At 41.6% G+C, this 19326-nt stretch overlaps 1 protein-coding gene across 5 annotated transcripts in view; it reads left to right on the top strand.

Annotated features, from left to right (window-relative positions):
• The window catches only part of TGFBR3 (transforming growth factor beta receptor 3), a 198949-nt gene that overhangs the window by 160606 nt on the left and 19017 nt on the right, over positions 1–19326 (top strand). For 4 of the 5 annotated variants that reach the window (XM_090046671.1, XM_090046669.1, XM_090046673.1 and 1 more), the window contains 6 exons: positions 380–705; positions 2144–2296; positions 4732–4872; positions 6014–6196; positions 11301–11600; positions 12924–13044. In XM_090046671.1, the coding sequence (XP_089902797.1) occupies positions 380–705; positions 2144–2296; positions 4732–4872; positions 6014–6196; positions 11301–11600; positions 12924–13044 (1224 nt within the window). The remainder of the gene's footprint in view (positions 1–379; positions 706–2143; positions 2297–4731; positions 4873–6013; positions 6197–11300; positions 11601–12923; positions 13045–19326) is intronic. The other variant, XM_090046672.1, reaches the window with a different exon arrangement.

The following is a 19326-nucleotide window of genomic DNA, read 5'->3' as shown; positions in this document are numbered from 1 at the left end:
GTTATCTCAAAAATACTAAGGCCATGCTTATACTTCCCAGTACCACACTAAAGAATGCTATACTGAGACGTGTGTGCACTCTTCCTCCTGAACTGGAAGTAGTGTAGCTGGCATAGTGTGGCACTGGGCATTCACTAATAAACTCTGCAATATGCAAAGTAGTGTGTATGGAGTATCACAGTATGCCTCAGTATCTGGGAGCACCAAACTAAAGCAGAATAAGTATGGCTGTAGATGCTGCTTTTGATGTCTAGAAAGTTTTTAATTTCTGGATAATGCTTGTATTAATTATTCTGCATACTTAAATGGGAAATACTTAAATGCTGAATACCTTGAGGAAAAGGATCTAATAAATTGATTTATTCCTGTCTGTTTATAGAAGAGATGAATGATGGAGAAGGCCATTTTCTTTCCCCAGAGCCAACAGAACTCCTAGATACTAAACCTCTGCCAGCTCCAAACAACCCTTTATTTAGTGATGGCCTTGGTTTTCCCTTTCACATTAACAAAGGAAGATATGACAAGGTGGGAGAAGGCATCTCCCCAGCAAGGGATGCAATGGATGCAATACTAAAACGAGACTTTGAGCAACTGTTTCAAAAAGCCAAAGAACCTGAAGAGGTACAGGGAAGCATCAATGTAGCCCTGTCGGTGAAATGTGATGACAAAATGATGACTGTAGTTGTAGAAAAGGAGTCTCTGCAGGTTAGTATGATCTCATAATCCGAGATTTGTGATGCACTATTTCACATATGCTTCAGTTATAAAATGAACACTCAGAGAGACTTTAGAGAAGGCCAAACCTGACCTGATTATACCCAGAGCCACAGGTCAAAAGCCCCATAACTTAGATGGGAAACCACAAGGTGGAGTTCTTTGACACCTTCTAAACCTTCCCCTATCCCAAAGCTTATAGAGAAATGGCTCAGTAGCTCCCTGTGACTGGGAGAGTGGAAAAAGGCATTTGGGAGAGGCATAAGAATAGAGGTCAGGCCTATGATAGAAATCCACTGTGATATATAAAATCCTCAGTAGCAGATCCAGAAATGCGGCCAGGAGGGTGTATCCCACCAGCTTTGTTTTTGCTGTACATATGAAGTGATGTGTGAGGTCACTGCTTGGTCAGTGCAGGTCCCTGATGGAGCTTCACCTGAGCAGTGAGCTCTGAGCTTACTCACTGATCAGCACAGACTCTGGCCAGAGCTTCTGCTTTCACATGGCTACATAGCCCAAAGAGTGAATGCTGTTGCTGTTTGCCCTTCTCCTTCCCCCTCCACACTAAATTCAGCAGCAAGGAAAAGGAGGGGATAAGTGGTGGCGGCAGCACTCTACCTCCACTGGGCTCTGAAATGAAGGCTTCCAGCCAGAACCTGTGCCGAGAGCTGATGTATGGCACAGCCAAAGGGGATTGTGGTGATACTGCCATGCTCCCTCTGGCTCCATCCCTGCCATTCCCTACCACTCGCCAACTACACACTGGTCATTCATGTCCTGGGCAGAAATAATCTGCCTTGTGAATGCAGTTCTCATTAAGAATAAGGTGTTTTGAATTTGGTCAAATGGCACAGTTTCCATGTAGGATGGTCCTAATAAGATTCTGACTAGATTGAAATATATCACTATCTGCTGCATTCATTCAATGTTATGTTTGCTCTCTTCACTGATGATCAAGATCAAAGATCTGCCTCAGGCTAATGACCAAAGGAGACTGCGTGGTTAAGCCATGCCAGCCTGTTCAGCAACAAAGGAATCATGTGGCAACTGCCACATCTGGCTGCTTTTAACCCCTCTCCCCAGCCTAAACAGCCAGGTACCCAGTTACAGTTGGGGTGATTGCTGGCAGCTTTTAGCATGAATCTGAATCTGGAGTAAGCTTTGAACTTGTAATTTGGGAGCTGTAATGACACTTTAACTGCCCTGCTCCTACACTGTCTCTGCTGACCCAACCAAGCCATTGTGGGGAATAGTGTTTTGACATTGAATTTTACAGGGCACTACTGCAGTAAACTTTTCTTCTGTTATCAATAATCATTAAAAATGTACTAAGTTACTTAAAGTGAGACTCTAACCTGCAGTTATGGATGTAAAACAATTCCTTTTCCACTGAGGTTCTAGACACGTACATAATAATGTCCTTCTTTAGGCAAATGGCTACATGGAGACAGAACTTTCACTTCTGGATCCTTCCTGTAAAGCTAAGATGAATGGTACCCATTTCATTTTGGAATCAGCACTGCATAGCTGTGGGACACGGCAGATAGTCTATCCCTTGGATAACATTGTTTATTTAAACTCTGTGAGTATCATACAAGGAGTGTGGGGGGTTTTTCTCTGCTAAATTTTGTAATGACACAAATACAACTATATAGACTAGATTGCAGTCAGCCATAGAATGGGTATTATGAGGCTCCTCTCCTTTGTCCCATACCTGAGACAAGGCCAGAGACAGTCGCAGTTGCAGTCCCTGACTTCAGAGTAGTATAAGGGCTACTTCTTTAATGTGCTTCTGCAGACTAAAACATCTCAAAGAAAATGGGAGGAGATGGCATTATGCTCCTTTCTTCCTTACCAGCCCACAGCCAGGCCAGGTCACACCACTTTGAAATTCATTACACTCTTCTTGCATCATGCTGGCTGGAGAGAGAGACAGTGCTTCCCTGAGTTCCCTGAGACTGCTCTACCCCACCCTCACTTATTGGCTCTATTTAGTCATAAGCTAGTACAGCAGCTCAGGTTTATGATTGCAAAAGATAATACAAATTAACATACTATTTAAATTATTTTGAGTTATCTTGGTTTTTTGTTTGTTTGTTTTCAATAAATAAAAGTACTCCTGAAAATGGCATTATCTGTGCAGGCTTTTCTCTTGCATTTGCCTGTTCAGCTTGTACAGGATTTTTTCTGACCAGACTGCTGATGGTGGTAGATTGCATGATGTCAGCTCATGACTGAACAAATGTCCACAAGGATATTTCACCAGTGTTCATTACCATAATACTTGACTCCAAGTCTCCCACAATGAAAAGCTGGTAGGCCTTATCAATCAGGCCCTCAAATATACTTTTGTATATTTTTTTATCTGATGAAAGAAAGGCAATATTATAGGCTGTTGTGGCAATTTCATTTAAAACTTTTCCCAGGTGGATTACCCTTATTCCAAAATGTCTTAAAGCTAATATTCCATGTTCCTTTATTTGCCTGAGGGACATATCTGTTCTTCACAAATCTCAAATCTAAGTATAGAACCCAGTTTCCCAACTTGAGTGCCCTTGATGAAGACCCAATTTTTTTACACTTCTAAGCATAGGGCATTCCAGTTTGAAAACAAGGTTTACATTTATCATGCAGTGGGAAGATAAGATACCCTGATCTGTACACTATCATATATAAAACCCCAGTTTGTCTACACAGCTAGTTTGTTTGCATGAACAAGCTCAAGTACAGAAAGCAGTATAGTGATGTTATTGCAGCACTCCATTTGGGACTATGTACCCTGCTTTTGAGGATATACACTGTATAGATAGGATTCTAGAATTCTTCTTGCAGACTTGGTACAGCATTTACAGCATATGAACTCAAATAGATTTTGGCCAGGGCAGATCAAAAAGTATTAACATTTTTCTTTCTTTTTGGACTTTTCAGCAACATTGCTGTAAGCTTGGCAAACAAAGGAAAGTTTGTAGTCCAACTTAAACACAGCTAAGGCAACCTGATTAAAACCATTCTATACTGGCAAGACTGTCTGGGTCTTGATTTAGAGATGGGTTCATACCAAAGCCCTTGATGGAAACACCGCCTGAGTGTTTTTAAAAAAAAAAAAGCCCCGTATTATGTAGCTGCCCTCCATCTCTTTTTTTGGGCCAAGCCTCTGTAGAGAACTTTAGAACTAAAATCTGGAGTGCAGCTCTGGGATTATGCATAGTGTCTTAAAGATATGGGAAGTGTTCTCCCTGAAGGTCAGTTGAGCAGTATGCAGGGATGCCCAAAAGGCTGAGAAGTAAACGTTCTGTGTTAGCAGCTATGCTACAGACAAGAAAAAGATGAAGTTGTGAGTGGAGAATCAGAAGGGCAGTGGGGAAGCAAATGGAGAATGCAAAAGCAGAATGGAGAAGGTTAGAGAAGAAAAGCAGAGAGGAGAAAAGGATCTTGCATGCAGATATAAAAGATAGTAGAGTCAAAAAGAGGGATTGGGTAGGAGTTCATAGAAAAGCAAAGGAGGAATGAGGAAAGGGATATCAGGTTTTTTGAGCTGTGTCTTAAAGTGAAATACAAATGACGGAGATTATAGAGGAGAAAATTCTGATGGCACCAGTTTTGTTTGTTTTTCCCTTGAGTTAGTCACTGAATGTTGGAAACGATATTAGTCAAGTTTAGAGAACCATTTCTTTTATCAGGATGAGAGATAGAAAAACCAGAAGCAGACCAGGTCTGCTGGTATGCTCATTTAGGAACCTGTACCAGACAGCATTTCAAGCATACAGAGCAGTTTTATGGCTCTGTTGGTTTTTATTTCTGGAAACAAACTGAACTTCTGCATGTATATTCTGTATCCATTAAATGCTTAGTGCAGGGCTGTATGGGTGACATGTTTTCCCCATCTCCTTAGCTGCGTACCTTTTTTGTCCTTCAAGTTGTTCTCAAGTTAATTGTTTATTTATTTCTTTAGAAAAGAGCTATAATTCACCTTTGTAGAACTGCCTCTAGTTACCACTCCTCATTTCCTTTGTGCAGATTGTTATTCAGCTGTCAGCACCAGTTGAAGGCAGCGGTTGGATGTCTGATGACGACGACATGGAATCGGGTGATAATGGATTTCCAGGGGATGCTGATGAGGGGATGCTGATGTTTCCAAGCAGACCTGAAATAGTTGTGGTATATGACTCTGTTCTGTACTCACAGATAAATATATTCCCAACAGGCTGGGGACCAGTTGGCTAAACAGCAACTCTGTAGAAAAGGATTTGGGTGTTATAGTGGACAGTAAGCTGAATATGAGCCAATTTGGATGAAACCAAGCTGTGGGGGTATAGTAGATATGCTGGAGGGCAGGGCTAGGATTCAAAAAGACCTAGACAGATTGGAAGAGTGGACCAAAAGAGATCTCATGAAACTCAATAAGGACAAATTCAAAGTCCTGTACTTAGGATGGAACAATCCCATGTAGTAGTACAGGCTAGGGACTGACTGGCTAAGAAGCAGCTCTTCAGAAAAGGACTTAGGGTTACAGTCAACAGTAAACTGAATATAAGCCAAGAGTTTGCTCTTGTTATGAAAAAGGCTAACTGCATACTGGGCTGCATTAGTAAGAGCACTGCTAGGAAGTCAAGTGAAGTGATTGTTCCCCTCTATTCAACACTGATGAGGCCATATCTGGAGTACTGTGACCAGTTTTGGGCCCTCTGCTGCAGAGGGCAGTGAAAATGGTTAGAGGTCTGGGGCACGTGACTTCTGAGGAGAGGCTGAGGTAACTGCGTATTTAGTCTGGAGAAGAGAAGACTGAGGGGGAATTTAATAGCAGCCTTCAGCTACCTGAAACGTGGTTCCAAAGAGGATGGAGCTAAACTGTTCTCACTGGTGGTAGATGACAGGACAAGGAGCAATGGTCTCAAGTTGCGGCAAGGGAAATTGAGGTTAGATATTAGGAAAAACTTTCTCACTAGACGGGTAGTAAAACACTGTAACAGGTTACCCACAGTGGTTGTGGAGTTCTTGGCGGTTTTTAAGACTAGGCTAGACAAAGCCTTGGCTGGGATGATCTAGTTGGGGATGGTCCTGCTTTGAGCAAGGGTTTTGACTAGATCACCTCCTGAGGTCCCTCCCAACCCTAATTTTCTATTATTCTGTGTTATCTTGAAATATTTTCCTGTGGCCCTAGTTTTACTCTCACATCTATCTTGTAATACCTTATTGAAGAGCTGTATAGGGTAGGAGAGGAGGCAGACTTTCCCTTGCATAACTACACTTCCCATTGTATAACTGCTGGGATTTATTTGTATTGCTTTGTTCATTTTAGTTTAATTGCACACTGCACCAGGCAGAGGGTGGCAAAGCCTCCCTAAATCCTCCCATATTCTGGCCTTCTGAACCACGTATCACCAATGTGACCTTCAACATGGAGCTTTATAAAACAGATCTCTTCCTGGCTCCCTGCCACGGACTCTTCTCTGTTGCTGAGAATGGACAGATTTACGTTGAGGTAATGAACTGTGCAAGGCACTCGGATGAGGTGAAATGTTCTACATAGACATGTAAATTTAGCCAAATGTTTGCTTTCCAGCTGAAAACCAGCAGTATGCAATTGCTTCAAACACAGCACACACGTGTAAAGTTCTGTGGTTTCAGAAGAGGGGAACCATAGGATAATGAGGAGGATGGTGCTTTGTGCTGCAGATTGAGCAATCCTTTCAAAATGGGCAAATCACTCAAGGAAAACTCTGTTATTCTAGTTAGATAATGCAGAATAGTACTTAAATCTGGCCTTTTACCATATTTACTAAATATAAGACAAGGTTTTTTCCCCCACAGTTGGCATTGGGAAAGGAGCCCCCTCAATCACATGCAACAAAATCTCACTAAATACACTGTCTGTCACTCACTACATGACTCACTACACTCACTAATGACTGTCTGTCATTAAACTACTGCCAAAGGCATCGTATGTGCTCAGCAATGAAAACCCTCTATGAAATTGATTTAATGCAGCCAGCACTGAGCATGATTATAAAACATATGCCCCATATTGGGCGAACATGTTGATGGGAACCTACCACAAGAATAAATTACTATAGCCCATCTGAATAAGACATATGGCAGTGCCCATTAAGCACAGTTCCCCTTCCCACCAACTCTTTTTACCGTCTAGTAAACCATGACATTGCGTACAGTTCACCCAGAATCCCTCTATCAGCTCTTCTCTCAGCCTGGTGCATATGGTTAGTGAAACTGGACCAGGCTGCCATGTGCTTCATCTGAATATACATTTTGGAGCATCCCAGGACTTGTGACAAAAACAGCCAGTTCCGGTCATGAGTGGGGGCTAATTAGCACATGGATCCTTTGTGGGGTCTATCTTAAGTATACAAACATACTGAGCAGTGCTGAGCTTTTGGGTCACCATGGCTTGAAATGCTGTTGACCCTGGTAGGACCCGGCCCAAGAATTACATGGTAAAATCATGAGCCTTTGGTTTTGGGCCAATATTATGTATAGTTTGTACTACATGTAAGTAGGTGCCAATGGGTTGCTCAGAAATGTGGTTACAGGGTACCCATGCTAAAACTTGCAGCGGTTTAAATAAATGTAACATGCATCAATTCTGGATAAACTAAGTGCATAGGTAGTACAGTAAAATCCATGTTGTGCGGCACAAGTGGGGAACGGGGGTACCTGGTATCTAAAAATGCTGGCTACCTGAGGCTGGCAGTTTTCAGCCAGACACAGAGGGGAAGTGCGGGGCGGCGGTGGCTGCACATGGAGCAGAGGGTGGGGGGGTGGCGATGGCCGCACATAGAACAGCTGCAGTGCAAGTTGGTGGGTGGTGGCAGCATCTGCTACATGCGAGCTTCCCCTTCCCCCCGCCCCTCGCCACAGCCGGCTAGCCGGAAATTCCAGTTAATAGAGCATTCCAGTTACTGAAATGCCAGATAATAGGGATTTTACTGTACATGGAAGTTGGTGCAGCTATGTTTGTTGGATAATTCCAAACTGATAAAAACAAACAAAACTAGAAGCATATGAGTTTATTTTATTTGGTAACATGGAATATCTTCATCTGAAAGACACAGATGCATGCAAAATAGTTATAGTTTTATATTTTTCTTCCTGGGTCCCAAGTTAGGTGTTCCCAGGTGACAAAAAAGTGTAACTTGGTTTCTGGGCTCTTTTGGAATCTTTCATACAATCCTGCCATCACCTGCTACACGAGCTTTAAATACTGTTACCCAAGAAAACTCAGGTCCTAATTTAAAGGTCAGTGAACCTAATGCAGTGGTTTCCATTTACTTCAGTGGGCTTTGCATGAGGTGCCATTTACATGTGTTGTCCCTTTTACACCATGAAGTTTTACACAGATGGTTTGATCACAGTTGCAGAGTTTCATATTTTTCAAAGAACTCTATAGACATGAATAAGTATGATGATTGTGGTGAGTATTATCTCCATTTCATGGATGGGGAATTAAGGAACAGAGAGGTTAGGAGATTTACATGAGGCCGCACAGTAAGATGCAAGAGATATCCCAACACAGCCTGTCTGCTTGACTCAGTGGTTTAGAACTTTTTAGGTCTACAAAGTGACAAAAGATTCATCCTGCAACCCAGCATATCATGATAATTTCTAAATAGTTCTCACTGACTCCTAGGTTATGTCCATGGTGCATATGACTAAATTAGCTTGAGTACTATCTACAGTTTGTTGCTTAGCCAAAGCAGAGCTGTGCTAGTCTTGCTAGATTGCTTCCAGTACCCAGGCTTGCGTAGGTATTTCTATACACATGTGTAGACACTGATGGGGCTGGCATATTGCACGAGAGTTTATTGCTCCTGGGTGCCACATTTACATGTGCACCTGGGACCACAGCATGTTGAGCGGTGTCAAAGCAGCCCCGACTGGCTGCAGAGGGGCTGACTGGGGCATGAGGGTCCTCCAGTGCAGGGCTAGCTGGCAGGCAGCCTTCACACTGCCTTCACACTGAAGCACACTCATGCCTCAGGCAGCTGGGTCAGCTTCTATATGTGTGTTGCTGTGGAGTAAAATACTCTGCCATAGGGTAGTACTTGTATTTACAAGTATTAACCTGTGGTGGAGTTTATTAGTTTACTCCAGCCTAATAGTCCCGCACATGTAGACACCAAGACATTTACTGCGGAGTTAATTAGGCAACTAGTAAATGTAGGAGTAGTAATTAGGCAATTAGTAAACATTTTGTGCAGATGTAGCCTGTGAAGCTTAATGTCTGTAACTTAAAAAAAACCAAATCTGAATAAATGAAATTTAGTTGTATCCAAAGGAGATATCAAATAATAATCCATCATTCCAATCCAAGTTCATGGTGGATGTAGATGTGTGAACAGGACTGCTATAACTCCAACCAACCTTCATGTCACTACCTGTTTCATTTGATATTTCCTTGAACAGAAGTCAAGCTCTACCTACTACCTTTAAAAAAAATCATTCAAGATTTAGATTTTGTATTGGTTTTGAAGATACTTTTATTTTCTTTGAACTTTTAATAAGATACCAACCAAGCAATGATAAGAAACTCTGACAAGAGCTTTATATGTAGTTGGAAACCTCCAAAAATAAGGTCCGCTCTAGAAACAGATGTCTTGCACAGAACTGTGTATTTCTAATGGTAGTTACCATTGATGTTTCCAAATGTATTTGCTAAACAATACTCAGACAGAACTTTTAGTTAATGGTCAAGTTCACGCTTCTGTAAATGTTGAGTTACCTTTTAATCTTATGCCTATAAAAATTACTTTTTTCCCCAAAGACTTGACAATTCTGGTAGTGCAAAACTATATTTAATAAAATGTAAACAAAGCTGAAATATATCAAAATGACTTAAGAATATTTTAATAAAAGTTATTAGTTTTTCACTTGGACGAAGACTGTCCTTTCCTTCAGTATTCTGGGATGAATCCCTCTGGCTTGGGACTTGTCTGGTTCTGGAGTTATTTCTTCAGACAGATGCTCTAATTTCTTCATCACCTGTCCTGGCACCAACTGAATTTTTCTCATTCTCCTTTCTTCACAGTGGAAAGTTTATATCGGTCTCTGGCATCTGTTCCCCCATCCTCTGCTCTCACTCACTTTTTGTATTTTTCTTTCTGTTCACCTCTTTAATTCATAAATTACTTGGGCCATAATCCCTAAGGTCCTTGCCCTTGTCTCTCCTCTGCTGATTCTGGTTCTTGAAAGAAGAAGCCTTTTCTTTAATGCAGTAACTTAGCCATTCTTCATTCTCTGCCTTTGCTTTGCTTACCAGCATTTTAATCTCACCATAACTGTAGAACCATTTTGTACTCTCTGTGTAGATTTTATTCAGCCTTTTTCTTATGTGGTGCTTTTGCGTATCCTTGCTCTTGCTTTTTTTTTTTTTAAACTGTGTATTACTGGATGAAATTTGAATTCCTTGAAATATTACAGTATACTTGTCATCCCTGCCACAAGTCCCTTTTCTTCATTGTTTTATACCATTGACTCTGTTTCCCCTCCCTCCACCGTGCCTCTTATTTCCCCCACACAGGCACTTATCACTCTCTACTTCCAGCTTGTAGTTATAGATTGCCTCTCTTGGTTAGCGGGATTCAATTCACCATTTCATCTCCAATTAAATTATTGATCACTTCAGGGACAGATTACATCATTCAGTATGCATATTTCCAGAGATTTCTCTGTGGATTATAGGACAATGTGATGGATTCTCTGTTAGCTATACATAAAATGAATCTGGTTTGGGTACATACAGAAGACAATTTTTTTAATAAAGATGTTATTGCTTTTGGGACTATTTTGATCATGTTGTGAAGACAATTAGGTGCAACACTTGTGCTGTTTATAGGAATAACATGCTTAATTTGCTTTCTCTTCCCTTGGAAATCTGCTGTCATAACTTTTACGATTTGCTTTGTAGCATTCATTATCTGCCTTCCAGCTTGTCTGCATAGCATCAGTGCACTGAGGTTGTGGGTGTTGTTTCTCATAAAAGAACAGAAATGATCCACCTCAGAAAAAAAGTTACAATTGCATGGCTTGTTACTATAGTGCCCCCACACACAACCCACAAGCTCCTCCCATACTTCAAACCATGACCTCTTCGCTCTGCCTCTGCATTCCACTGTATGTTTTTATTTTTTCCCTTAAGTGAAGGATACAGAAGGATAGAATTTGTAATTCCTTAGATAGTCTTGTACTTTTGCCCATAAATTTATTGGGAGAGGAAGTTTAATGCTCCTCACCTCCCCAAAGCTCAGTTCAGATGTAGCATTCATTCCATCAAATAATCCCAATTTTGCCTGGAAGTTTTCATGCTGGGTGCATAGCATCAAAGGACCTCAAGGCATTTGCCCAGGGTCACACAATGAGACAGTAGATAAGATGTATTGAACCCACAAATTCCTCCTCATTATTGCTTTATCAAGACACTACCCAGTACCTGCTGAGACTTTAGATTTGGAAGTATTCCTAATTGGAGCTGGCATGCTAAAAACACATAATTATGCAAGAAGTGAATACTACATGATGCTGACAAAATGATGCCCTACCTAAGTTATTAATAATTTATTTTTTCTATACAGGTTTCTGTGACTAAAGCTGACAGAGCCCTGGGCTTTGCAATACAAACATGCTTTATTTCTCCATACTCAAACCCGGATAGGGTGTCTGACTATACCATCATAGAAAACATTTGTCCTAAAGATGAATCTGTTAAATTCTACAATGAACAGAAGGTGAATCGTCCTATACCACAAGTGCAGACAGACAAAAAGAGGTTTAGCTTTGTGTTTAAGCCAATATTTAATATTTCACTACTATTTCTTCACTGCGAGCTGACATTATGTACAGATAAAGAGAAAGATACCCAAGGACTGCCTAAGGTCAGTAGCTTCTTAACCTGCTTGAACTTTTGGCTATAAATATATTTTCTTCACGTTAAACGGAAATTCAGATCATAGCACTTCCAGATATTAATTTTTCTATTAGAAATGTTATAGACTCACATTAATGTATTTTACATGTTATTGGTGGACCTGAGAATGTTTATAGAGCCCTTTCATTAACAGCTGTGATGAATCTTTATCACGTTTACATTTTTTCACTTAAAGTGTCATAAAATGGTTAGACATGGTAAATAGAAACTGCTTGCCATAGGGGTATGGGTTGAGATTTATCTCTGCTATTCAGATCATGTAGTAATAGCCTGAATATTGTTAATGTTAACTTTCCAGAACCTCCTGAGATAAATATTGCAATTGTCTTTGAATTTCCACATGTGAATTGCAAGGCTGACCTGCCTCAAGAGAACTTGGAAAGGAAATAAGTGAATGTTAACATTTTGTTTGTTTGGGGGGTTTTGTGGTTTCTTTTTTTTCATTTTTGTATTGTTCATTTTTGTGGTTCTTCTTGGTGGTGGGTTTTTTTTACAGTAAATTCCCATATTGGGCTACTCTTATATATCAAAACAAAGTTCCTGTTTTCTGTCTGGTTATTGTGAGAGACAGTTGCTTTATAACCAGCAAAATCCATTCTTTGGCAAAGACATGCACTCTAGGAATTCTGACTTCCTCTTAGTTTTTTGGGGACTTATGTGCATAATCTCTAAAATGCAGCAGTTCTTCTTCTTCTTCTTCTTCTTCTTCTTCTCATTATTATTAATCTGCATCTGTATTAATGAGCTATGTTATTGACCACCAGATTTGCAAAACTCAGTTCTGTTTTTGTATGTGTAAAACTTTGTGTCCTGGCTGGATAAAACCCATAAAATATCTGTCCATGAAAATCAGCTCAATTGGAAGCCTAACCAAGTCGATCCATAAGTGCAGAAAATTAGCTGCTACAATGGATGGTAGCTGCGAAGAGCTTTCTGAAAACTTTTTCCACAATGGCAATCAGCATCAGCCTTTGTTATCCTCGAATACAGCAATCATAGTCACTAAAATTCAGTAGTAAATTCCCATAGACTTTTAGAAAATTTTGTATTAAAGCAAAGTTTACATCTTGAAGCATGGTTGAGAATGTTTCCTTTGCCAATATTACAGAGATTGTTTTGGGGTTTTGATAACATTCAAATCTCCTGTTTCCCTTCAGTAAACAATACTGAACAACACTGATAATGAGACGCCTGTGCAGCTGTTCCGGCTGGTACTGTGTTTTATTTTGAGTGAATCCCTGACCTCACACACTGTTACTTCCACCCACAGTGCATTCCTCCTGATGAAGCCTGCACCTCTCTCAATGTTAATATGATCTTGGCCATGATGCAGAATAAGAAGACATTTACCAAACCCCTTGCTGTAATACCCCATGAAGAGAAACCAAAAGGTAGCAATATACATTTTGAACCTGTTAACATAGCTATATTGCATTATATAACGTATGAGAATTTCAATGGCAAAAATGTGGCTCCAAGCACTGTATATTCTAATGGGGCTGTTGTTCTTGCAAAATGTTATTCATTTATAGATCTGGGGCACACATCTCCATAATATCTGAATGCTGGCAGTCATGTCCTTTTTTAGAGCTATTTTACTTCTTTATGGTAAAGTAGCTTGGCTAGGCATTGAGAAAGGAATACTCTTTTTTGTGCTATACAACAGTATGGGTTTCATAAGTATTAATATGGTAGAGTTGCTTCCAGCAATTCATTCTTATTTAGAAATTGAAATCAGTACTTTATTATCTGCTATGTAATTTCTTCTTTGTGGTTGTAAATATTTATTTTAGTATGGCAATTATAGTAGAATTTTGTAAAGCAGATGGGCAGCCTTAGGGAAAACAGTTCCATTAGAAGATTAGATTGTTAAGAAAGAGATAAGAACTGTTAGCATTCATTTAGTTCTGTTTGGTTGGGGATTGAGTATATTAACTCATTTATAACCTTTATGAAAAATGTAAGTGTAGTTTCATGAAAATATACCGATTTCCTGAGTGCTATGCTGCACACGATCATTTGGTATGGCTTTTAATATCCATAACCCTACATTAGATAGACCTCCTCTGCAGTACTCCCCATAGAGATAAAAAAGATAGGTAATATTATGGCTTTACCTTCTTGGAAGTCAGAAGGCAAAATGATGATATAAAGCAGTGGTCTCCAAAGTGGGGTGTGCACTGGACAATCCATTGGGGTGTGGGAAGAAAATATTAGAACTTCTATTTCTATAAATATACATATATTGGGGGTGTGTGCTCAACATTTTTTTTACTGACGGGGTGCGCGAATATAAATATACATATATTGGGGGTGCGTGCTCAAATTTTTTACTGATAGGGGTGCGCAATCAAAAACGTTTGGAGACCACTGATGTAAAGGTCGATAAAGAAGTGACCACCCATCCACTTCACTTAAAATCTTTTGCCTCCTTGTTCTTGTCAACATGGAGCATTCAGCCAAATCTCCTTGCTCTAACCTGCTCTTTCTACTTTGCTCTGAGAAAGAAGAGGAGGAGGAAAGAAAAGTCAGAACAATTAAGCAAGAGATGACTTCCAGGATGGAAAGAGAAAAAGCAGAGTTGTTTTGGTACCTGCTCATCTGTGGCAGGCGACTGAGTATAATTGGGGGGGGGGGGTTAAGCTCCCACCCTGGCCTGCAAGGCCCCCAGCCTCGGAGTGCCTCGAGGGGGAAGGGAGACACAGACCTTGTCAGTTTTGTCCTGGGGGTGGGGGAAGGGGGGCATGGCCAGAAACCAGCCAGGGCAGCACCTCAGGCAAAAGGGAGGTAGGAAGGGGGATTAAACTCCCCTGTCTCCCCTCCGTCCTGTGGACACGGGGACCCCAGCTGGGGTCTGCCCGGCTTTCCACCTTGCTGGCCACTCGCACTGTAGGGGGCATAGCTAGAGCCAGCCGGTATGGCCCTGTCTTGCCCAGAGCTGGGGCTGTGGGGCGGGGCTGAGCCAAGCCAGCCCATGGGCGCTGCTGAGGGCAGGCGTGAAGGAGCTGGCCCGGGCTGGGCCGCAGGGGTAGAACCCTTCCTAGCCAGCTGGGGCTTGGGCTGGGGCTTCAGGAGCTGTGCACCTAGATTTCTCCCAGCTCCCCGTGTCCAGGCCAGGCTGAGCTGTCATGGAGCCGCAGCCAGCTGGGAAGGCCCTGTCCCCAGATCCCAGCCCAGCCCAGGCCGGCTGCTCTGCACCTGCCCTCAGCAGCACCTGCAGCTGGCCCAGCTCAGCCTTTGGATAGCGGATCAGCCTGGACTGACTTCAGGTCAAGGCCTTTCCCAGGTGGCTGTGACTCTGTGACAGCCTGGCTCAGGATGTATGGGTGGCAGCTGGCCAGGCAGTGGCATGGAGGTGACACTGCTGCAGCTGTGCGCAGGTGCCTTGGCAGCCAGGCTGGCTGTGTGAGATGAGTCCTTCATGCCCGCAGCTGCCTGGGCCAGCTTAGAAGCACCAGAAGGCCCAGAGCCTGGCAGCTGCCTGCCGTGGAGGCTCATGTGCCTGCAGCCACCGCTGCCACACCCAGCAATCACCAGCTAATGTCCAGATGGCTAATTTTTTTTCTAAGCATCTGTCAATACCTTGTTCTCTTTCTGTAGGCCACTTTTGACTTGCTCAATGGCTGTGGTCTGTTCCTTTTCCTTGTTACTACTCCAGAGCTTTGTCCTTAAATGCCTTCCCCTGGGAGCAGGGAAGGGTGGCATCTGACTAAGTAGGCTGTTACCTATGAAAGCATATGCCTCTCTGAACCAGTTAGTCTCTGCCATGTCTTCTGCCTGGGAACAAAAAGGTGTATACAGAAGTGCTCCATGTTTGTTTTACAGCACTGTTATTTAGAGCACTTTTTATAGCATTATAAAGTTACAGCACTCTTAAATATGACAGAAGTGCGAGGTAGGGGGGTGGCACTCTGAGCCTTCCTGTACTCTCCAAGCTAGGAGGCAGAGGGCTCTCCACAGCCTCCTGGGGCTTCTCCACTAGTCAGAAATTTGACCAATACTCAGAACCTATTTAAAGTACTGTAGGTTGCTAAAGTGCTATAAAATAAAACACTTTAAATTGAATACTTCATTTAACAAGGGTTGATTTAAAACGCTGTACTGATTTTAAAGTACGGTAAAGCTGTGCACTTCCGTTACATCACGGCAATAAAGCGCTTTAAATAGCAAAAAAACCCCCCCAACTTCTGTACAAACCTAAAAGATGGGAATTGGAAATTGGTATATTCCTCCCTGTGTCTCTGATTTAAGAGTTCTGAAGAAAGTTAAGTGACACCGGGCAAATATAATTCTTTCATCTGTTAACTCCCAGATGGCTTTCTGAATATGGTTAGCCACCAGCTTGTGATGAGCACTGATCTCTTTTGATCAACAAGAGCACATCATGGCCCCAATCAGAGAAATACTGAAGTTGTGTATTAAGAATGCTTTGCAGTTATAAGCAATACGGAGCATCCAGCACCAGTGCTCTTCCTGCAGCATTGTTGCATTGCATAGTGCTGAAAGAAGCAGAGCTCTTTCCTACTTTTTCTAACATTTTTTCAGCTTTCTCTTGGAGCCTTTTCTTCAAATCTGCCGATGTTGTGTTCACTCTTCAACCTAATTGCCTATTTACATAACCTTACAATGGAGAACAGTTGGCTGTAACACTTACATGTGGAGGTGTTGTATTACTGTCTTTCACAAAAGCTCTTGCTCTTGGGAGCTGCTCCTCCAAGGTATTTTTGTTTGCTTTGCAGGTGCTTTGATGTTTTCCATTCAGACCTCTTGGGGGGAAAAGAATCATTAAGCCACTTCCTCTAGAAGCAGCCACTTCAGTTGCATTTTTTTTACTAGAGAAATGAGAGTTATGTTTTTTGATAACCTCTATTTACAGTTTTTAACACAAAATCAGTTTTTCACCATTTCAACGTTCTCAGAAGTGGGAACTTGAAGTCATATAAATTAACCAATTGTTTACATAGGCTTTGTCCTAAATCTTTAAAAGGGGGAGGAAATGTAGATCTTGGAACAAAGGCAGTCTGCAAAGCATTATTAGCTTTGCAATGAAGGTTTTAGAAAATAAAGTTCTGGGCTTATTTATTAAGAGTGATGAGCTACTCTAAGGGGAATCTGTCTGTTAGGACCAGGTGGATTAAGGATTTTTTTTATGTTCTAGGCTCCTTGCCACTGCAGATTGAATAATTTCAGCAAAGAGTTGTTCAGTTGTGTTGCAATCTAGCTGTAAACCTTCCCTCTGGATTCTATATATTTTTGATGGATCTTAAAATCTGCCCCATACTGTGGCAACAAGTTGCTATATTCCTTTCAAAAACTTTGAGTGTAACCTGGAGGCATACTGTGCCAATGACATAGGGCAGTTTTTAATGTAAAGGATGATATGCTCCAACTACTTATACTTCTTCAGCCCTTGCTAGATAAAAGGGTAGAAGCATAGGATGAGACATCAGATCTTGGTATCCTGTGCTGCAGTACAGGGCATGCTGTTTATTTACTAGTTTTGTGGAGAATAAAGCAGCCCTGAATCTCCACCCTTACACACGCTCGTACAATCTTGGCCTGGCCCAGAATAAGTGAAACGTGTCCTTAAACTTTCATTTTTGAATCTCCCATTAATCCAGCCAAAATCAATACAGTCGTGACCAACAGCTTTCATTGTATAAATGTCTTTAAAGGACATTATCAGATAAGAGTTCCTAACTGTCTGGCAGCTGGCTTCTGTCCAAACTGACTTGGAAAGGCTTCTACCCTGATGCTGACGTCAATGAACCCCTTAGGCATGCTCCGTGGAATTCACTGATGTAATCCAGTTTGACCTTTGGGGTGGGGTGGAATGAGAGTTTTCATCATTGTACGTATGTGGGTTGTGTGATGGGGGAGGGAAGGACAGGGACCAAAATCCAGGGATTGCATCCTGCCAGTGAAAAGAAGTCAGTCACTTTTCATTCTTTTCTTGTGTGATCTGGTTGTACTGGTTCCAGTTCCCAGAGGCCTGGAAAGCTTTGGAACTAGCTTCTCTGGCACCTGAATTGTGATAGAAACACACACTTTTATCTAAACTATTTTGTGCATTTATATTGGTTATTTCTAGGGCCATGTGGCAAAATGATTTGGTGTTGTTCAGCTTAGTGGCTCATTCAAGTGTAAACAGGCAATGAAAATAAGTTTTCCTCTCTTAAACATTCCTACATGGCCCATAGGCTGTGCATTTGACATTCTGATGTCTCTGTGTCAATAAAGTGTTAGTTTATGTACACTTAAGATAATTTTTGTTTACATTTATAGTGTAGCAAATATAAACTAAAATACAATGTGCTCACTTCTGTCTCCAAAGAGGAAGTACAATTCTAGTACAAGTCACTGGGGGCTGTACCCATGTATGAAAAAGCAGATTGGATCCAGTGGACAGATCCCCAGTTGGTGTGAACTAATTGGTCATAGTTGCCAGTGAAGAAAACTGATTTTTGCCGAAGTATATTAGTTGCATGTCTGTTCCTTTATGTTTATGGAGACATGGAAAATATGAACTATTGTTACAGATTCTTGTGTGAAAATACTTCTTACCAGAGCCTCTCTGACAACAACAGCAAGGATGTGCATTGTAACATATTCATAAAATAAATGCATATTATCTGTTTTTTAGTTTTAGCTTGGCAATTTAATTAGAGGATTTTAATGGCTGTACTTGGAGATCAAAATCTTCCATTTGTTACATGCGAGGCTGTTTGAACTTTCTGAATGCTTTCCAGAGAGTCAAAAGATGGGGATCAGAAATCCTTTAACTTTAGTTCTGCAGTGCCTGCTTTTTAGTGTTTAAACAGCTTCTAGTACTATGGAGCTTTGCTAGGGGACATAAGCAACAACTGTTTCTGTTTAACTCAGCACGTCAGCCCATGTTTTATAAAATTCTTTTTTAGTACAGATTAAATCCACAAAAAATTAGAGGCAAATATTTAATGTAAATATGGTACAATTAAAACTGTGTGTGTGGGCCTGATCCTGAACTCTCCCCTCATGCAGACCTCTGTGATTAATGTATTCTGTTGGGAATGAGTAAACTGTAGAACTAAAGTTAATCTTTCAGCAAATGGATTTACATTCTGAGCTCTCGTTCCCTCTTGGGCTAGGGACAAACATTCAAAAAGCCTGAGGCTGAATTGATTCAATCTTTGAATGTTAGTCTAACCTGGATAGGCTAACTTACTTTGTAACTGCACAGACATCCCAGAAATGCAGGCACATACCTGCAGTGGCTCAGTCTAGAAGCTGGGGGGCACTAGAGCAGCCCTCCCATCCCTTGCACAGTACTGAGCTGAGGGGGGCATGGCCAGGCCCAGCAGGATGCTCTTTTTAGCCCAGCAGGGAATTGATAATAGTGTTTATCACTCCTAACTCAGTGTTTATCATCCCATTAAGAAAATAACAGAGGGACATTACCAGCTACCTGTTGATTCTACCTAGCGAATACACAGACCCATCAGCAAGGCAGAGGGGAGGGGGGAATTCCTGCTTATCAGGGAGAGGTGAGGAGGAGGGAGGAAGCAGCTTGCAGTCTCTGCCGGACTTGCAGCCAGAGAACAGAGGGGAGGGGCCAGCCCTACCGTGGAACAGAGAGCCTCACCCAGCCCAGAGAGCATGACAAGATGCTGGGGGTGTCTGGTTTATCTTAAACC

Source organism: Crocodylus siamensis, chromosome 5 (assembly GCF_052110815.1).
Source record: "Crocodylus siamensis isolate JL-2025a chromosome 5, ASM5211081v1, whole genome shotgun sequence".
Lineage (NCBI taxonomy): Eukaryota > Metazoa > Chordata > Crocodylia > Crocodylidae > Crocodylus > Crocodylus siamensis.
Note: the sequence above shows the minus strand (reverse complement) of the source record. Positions and strands in the feature narration are given on the sequence as shown.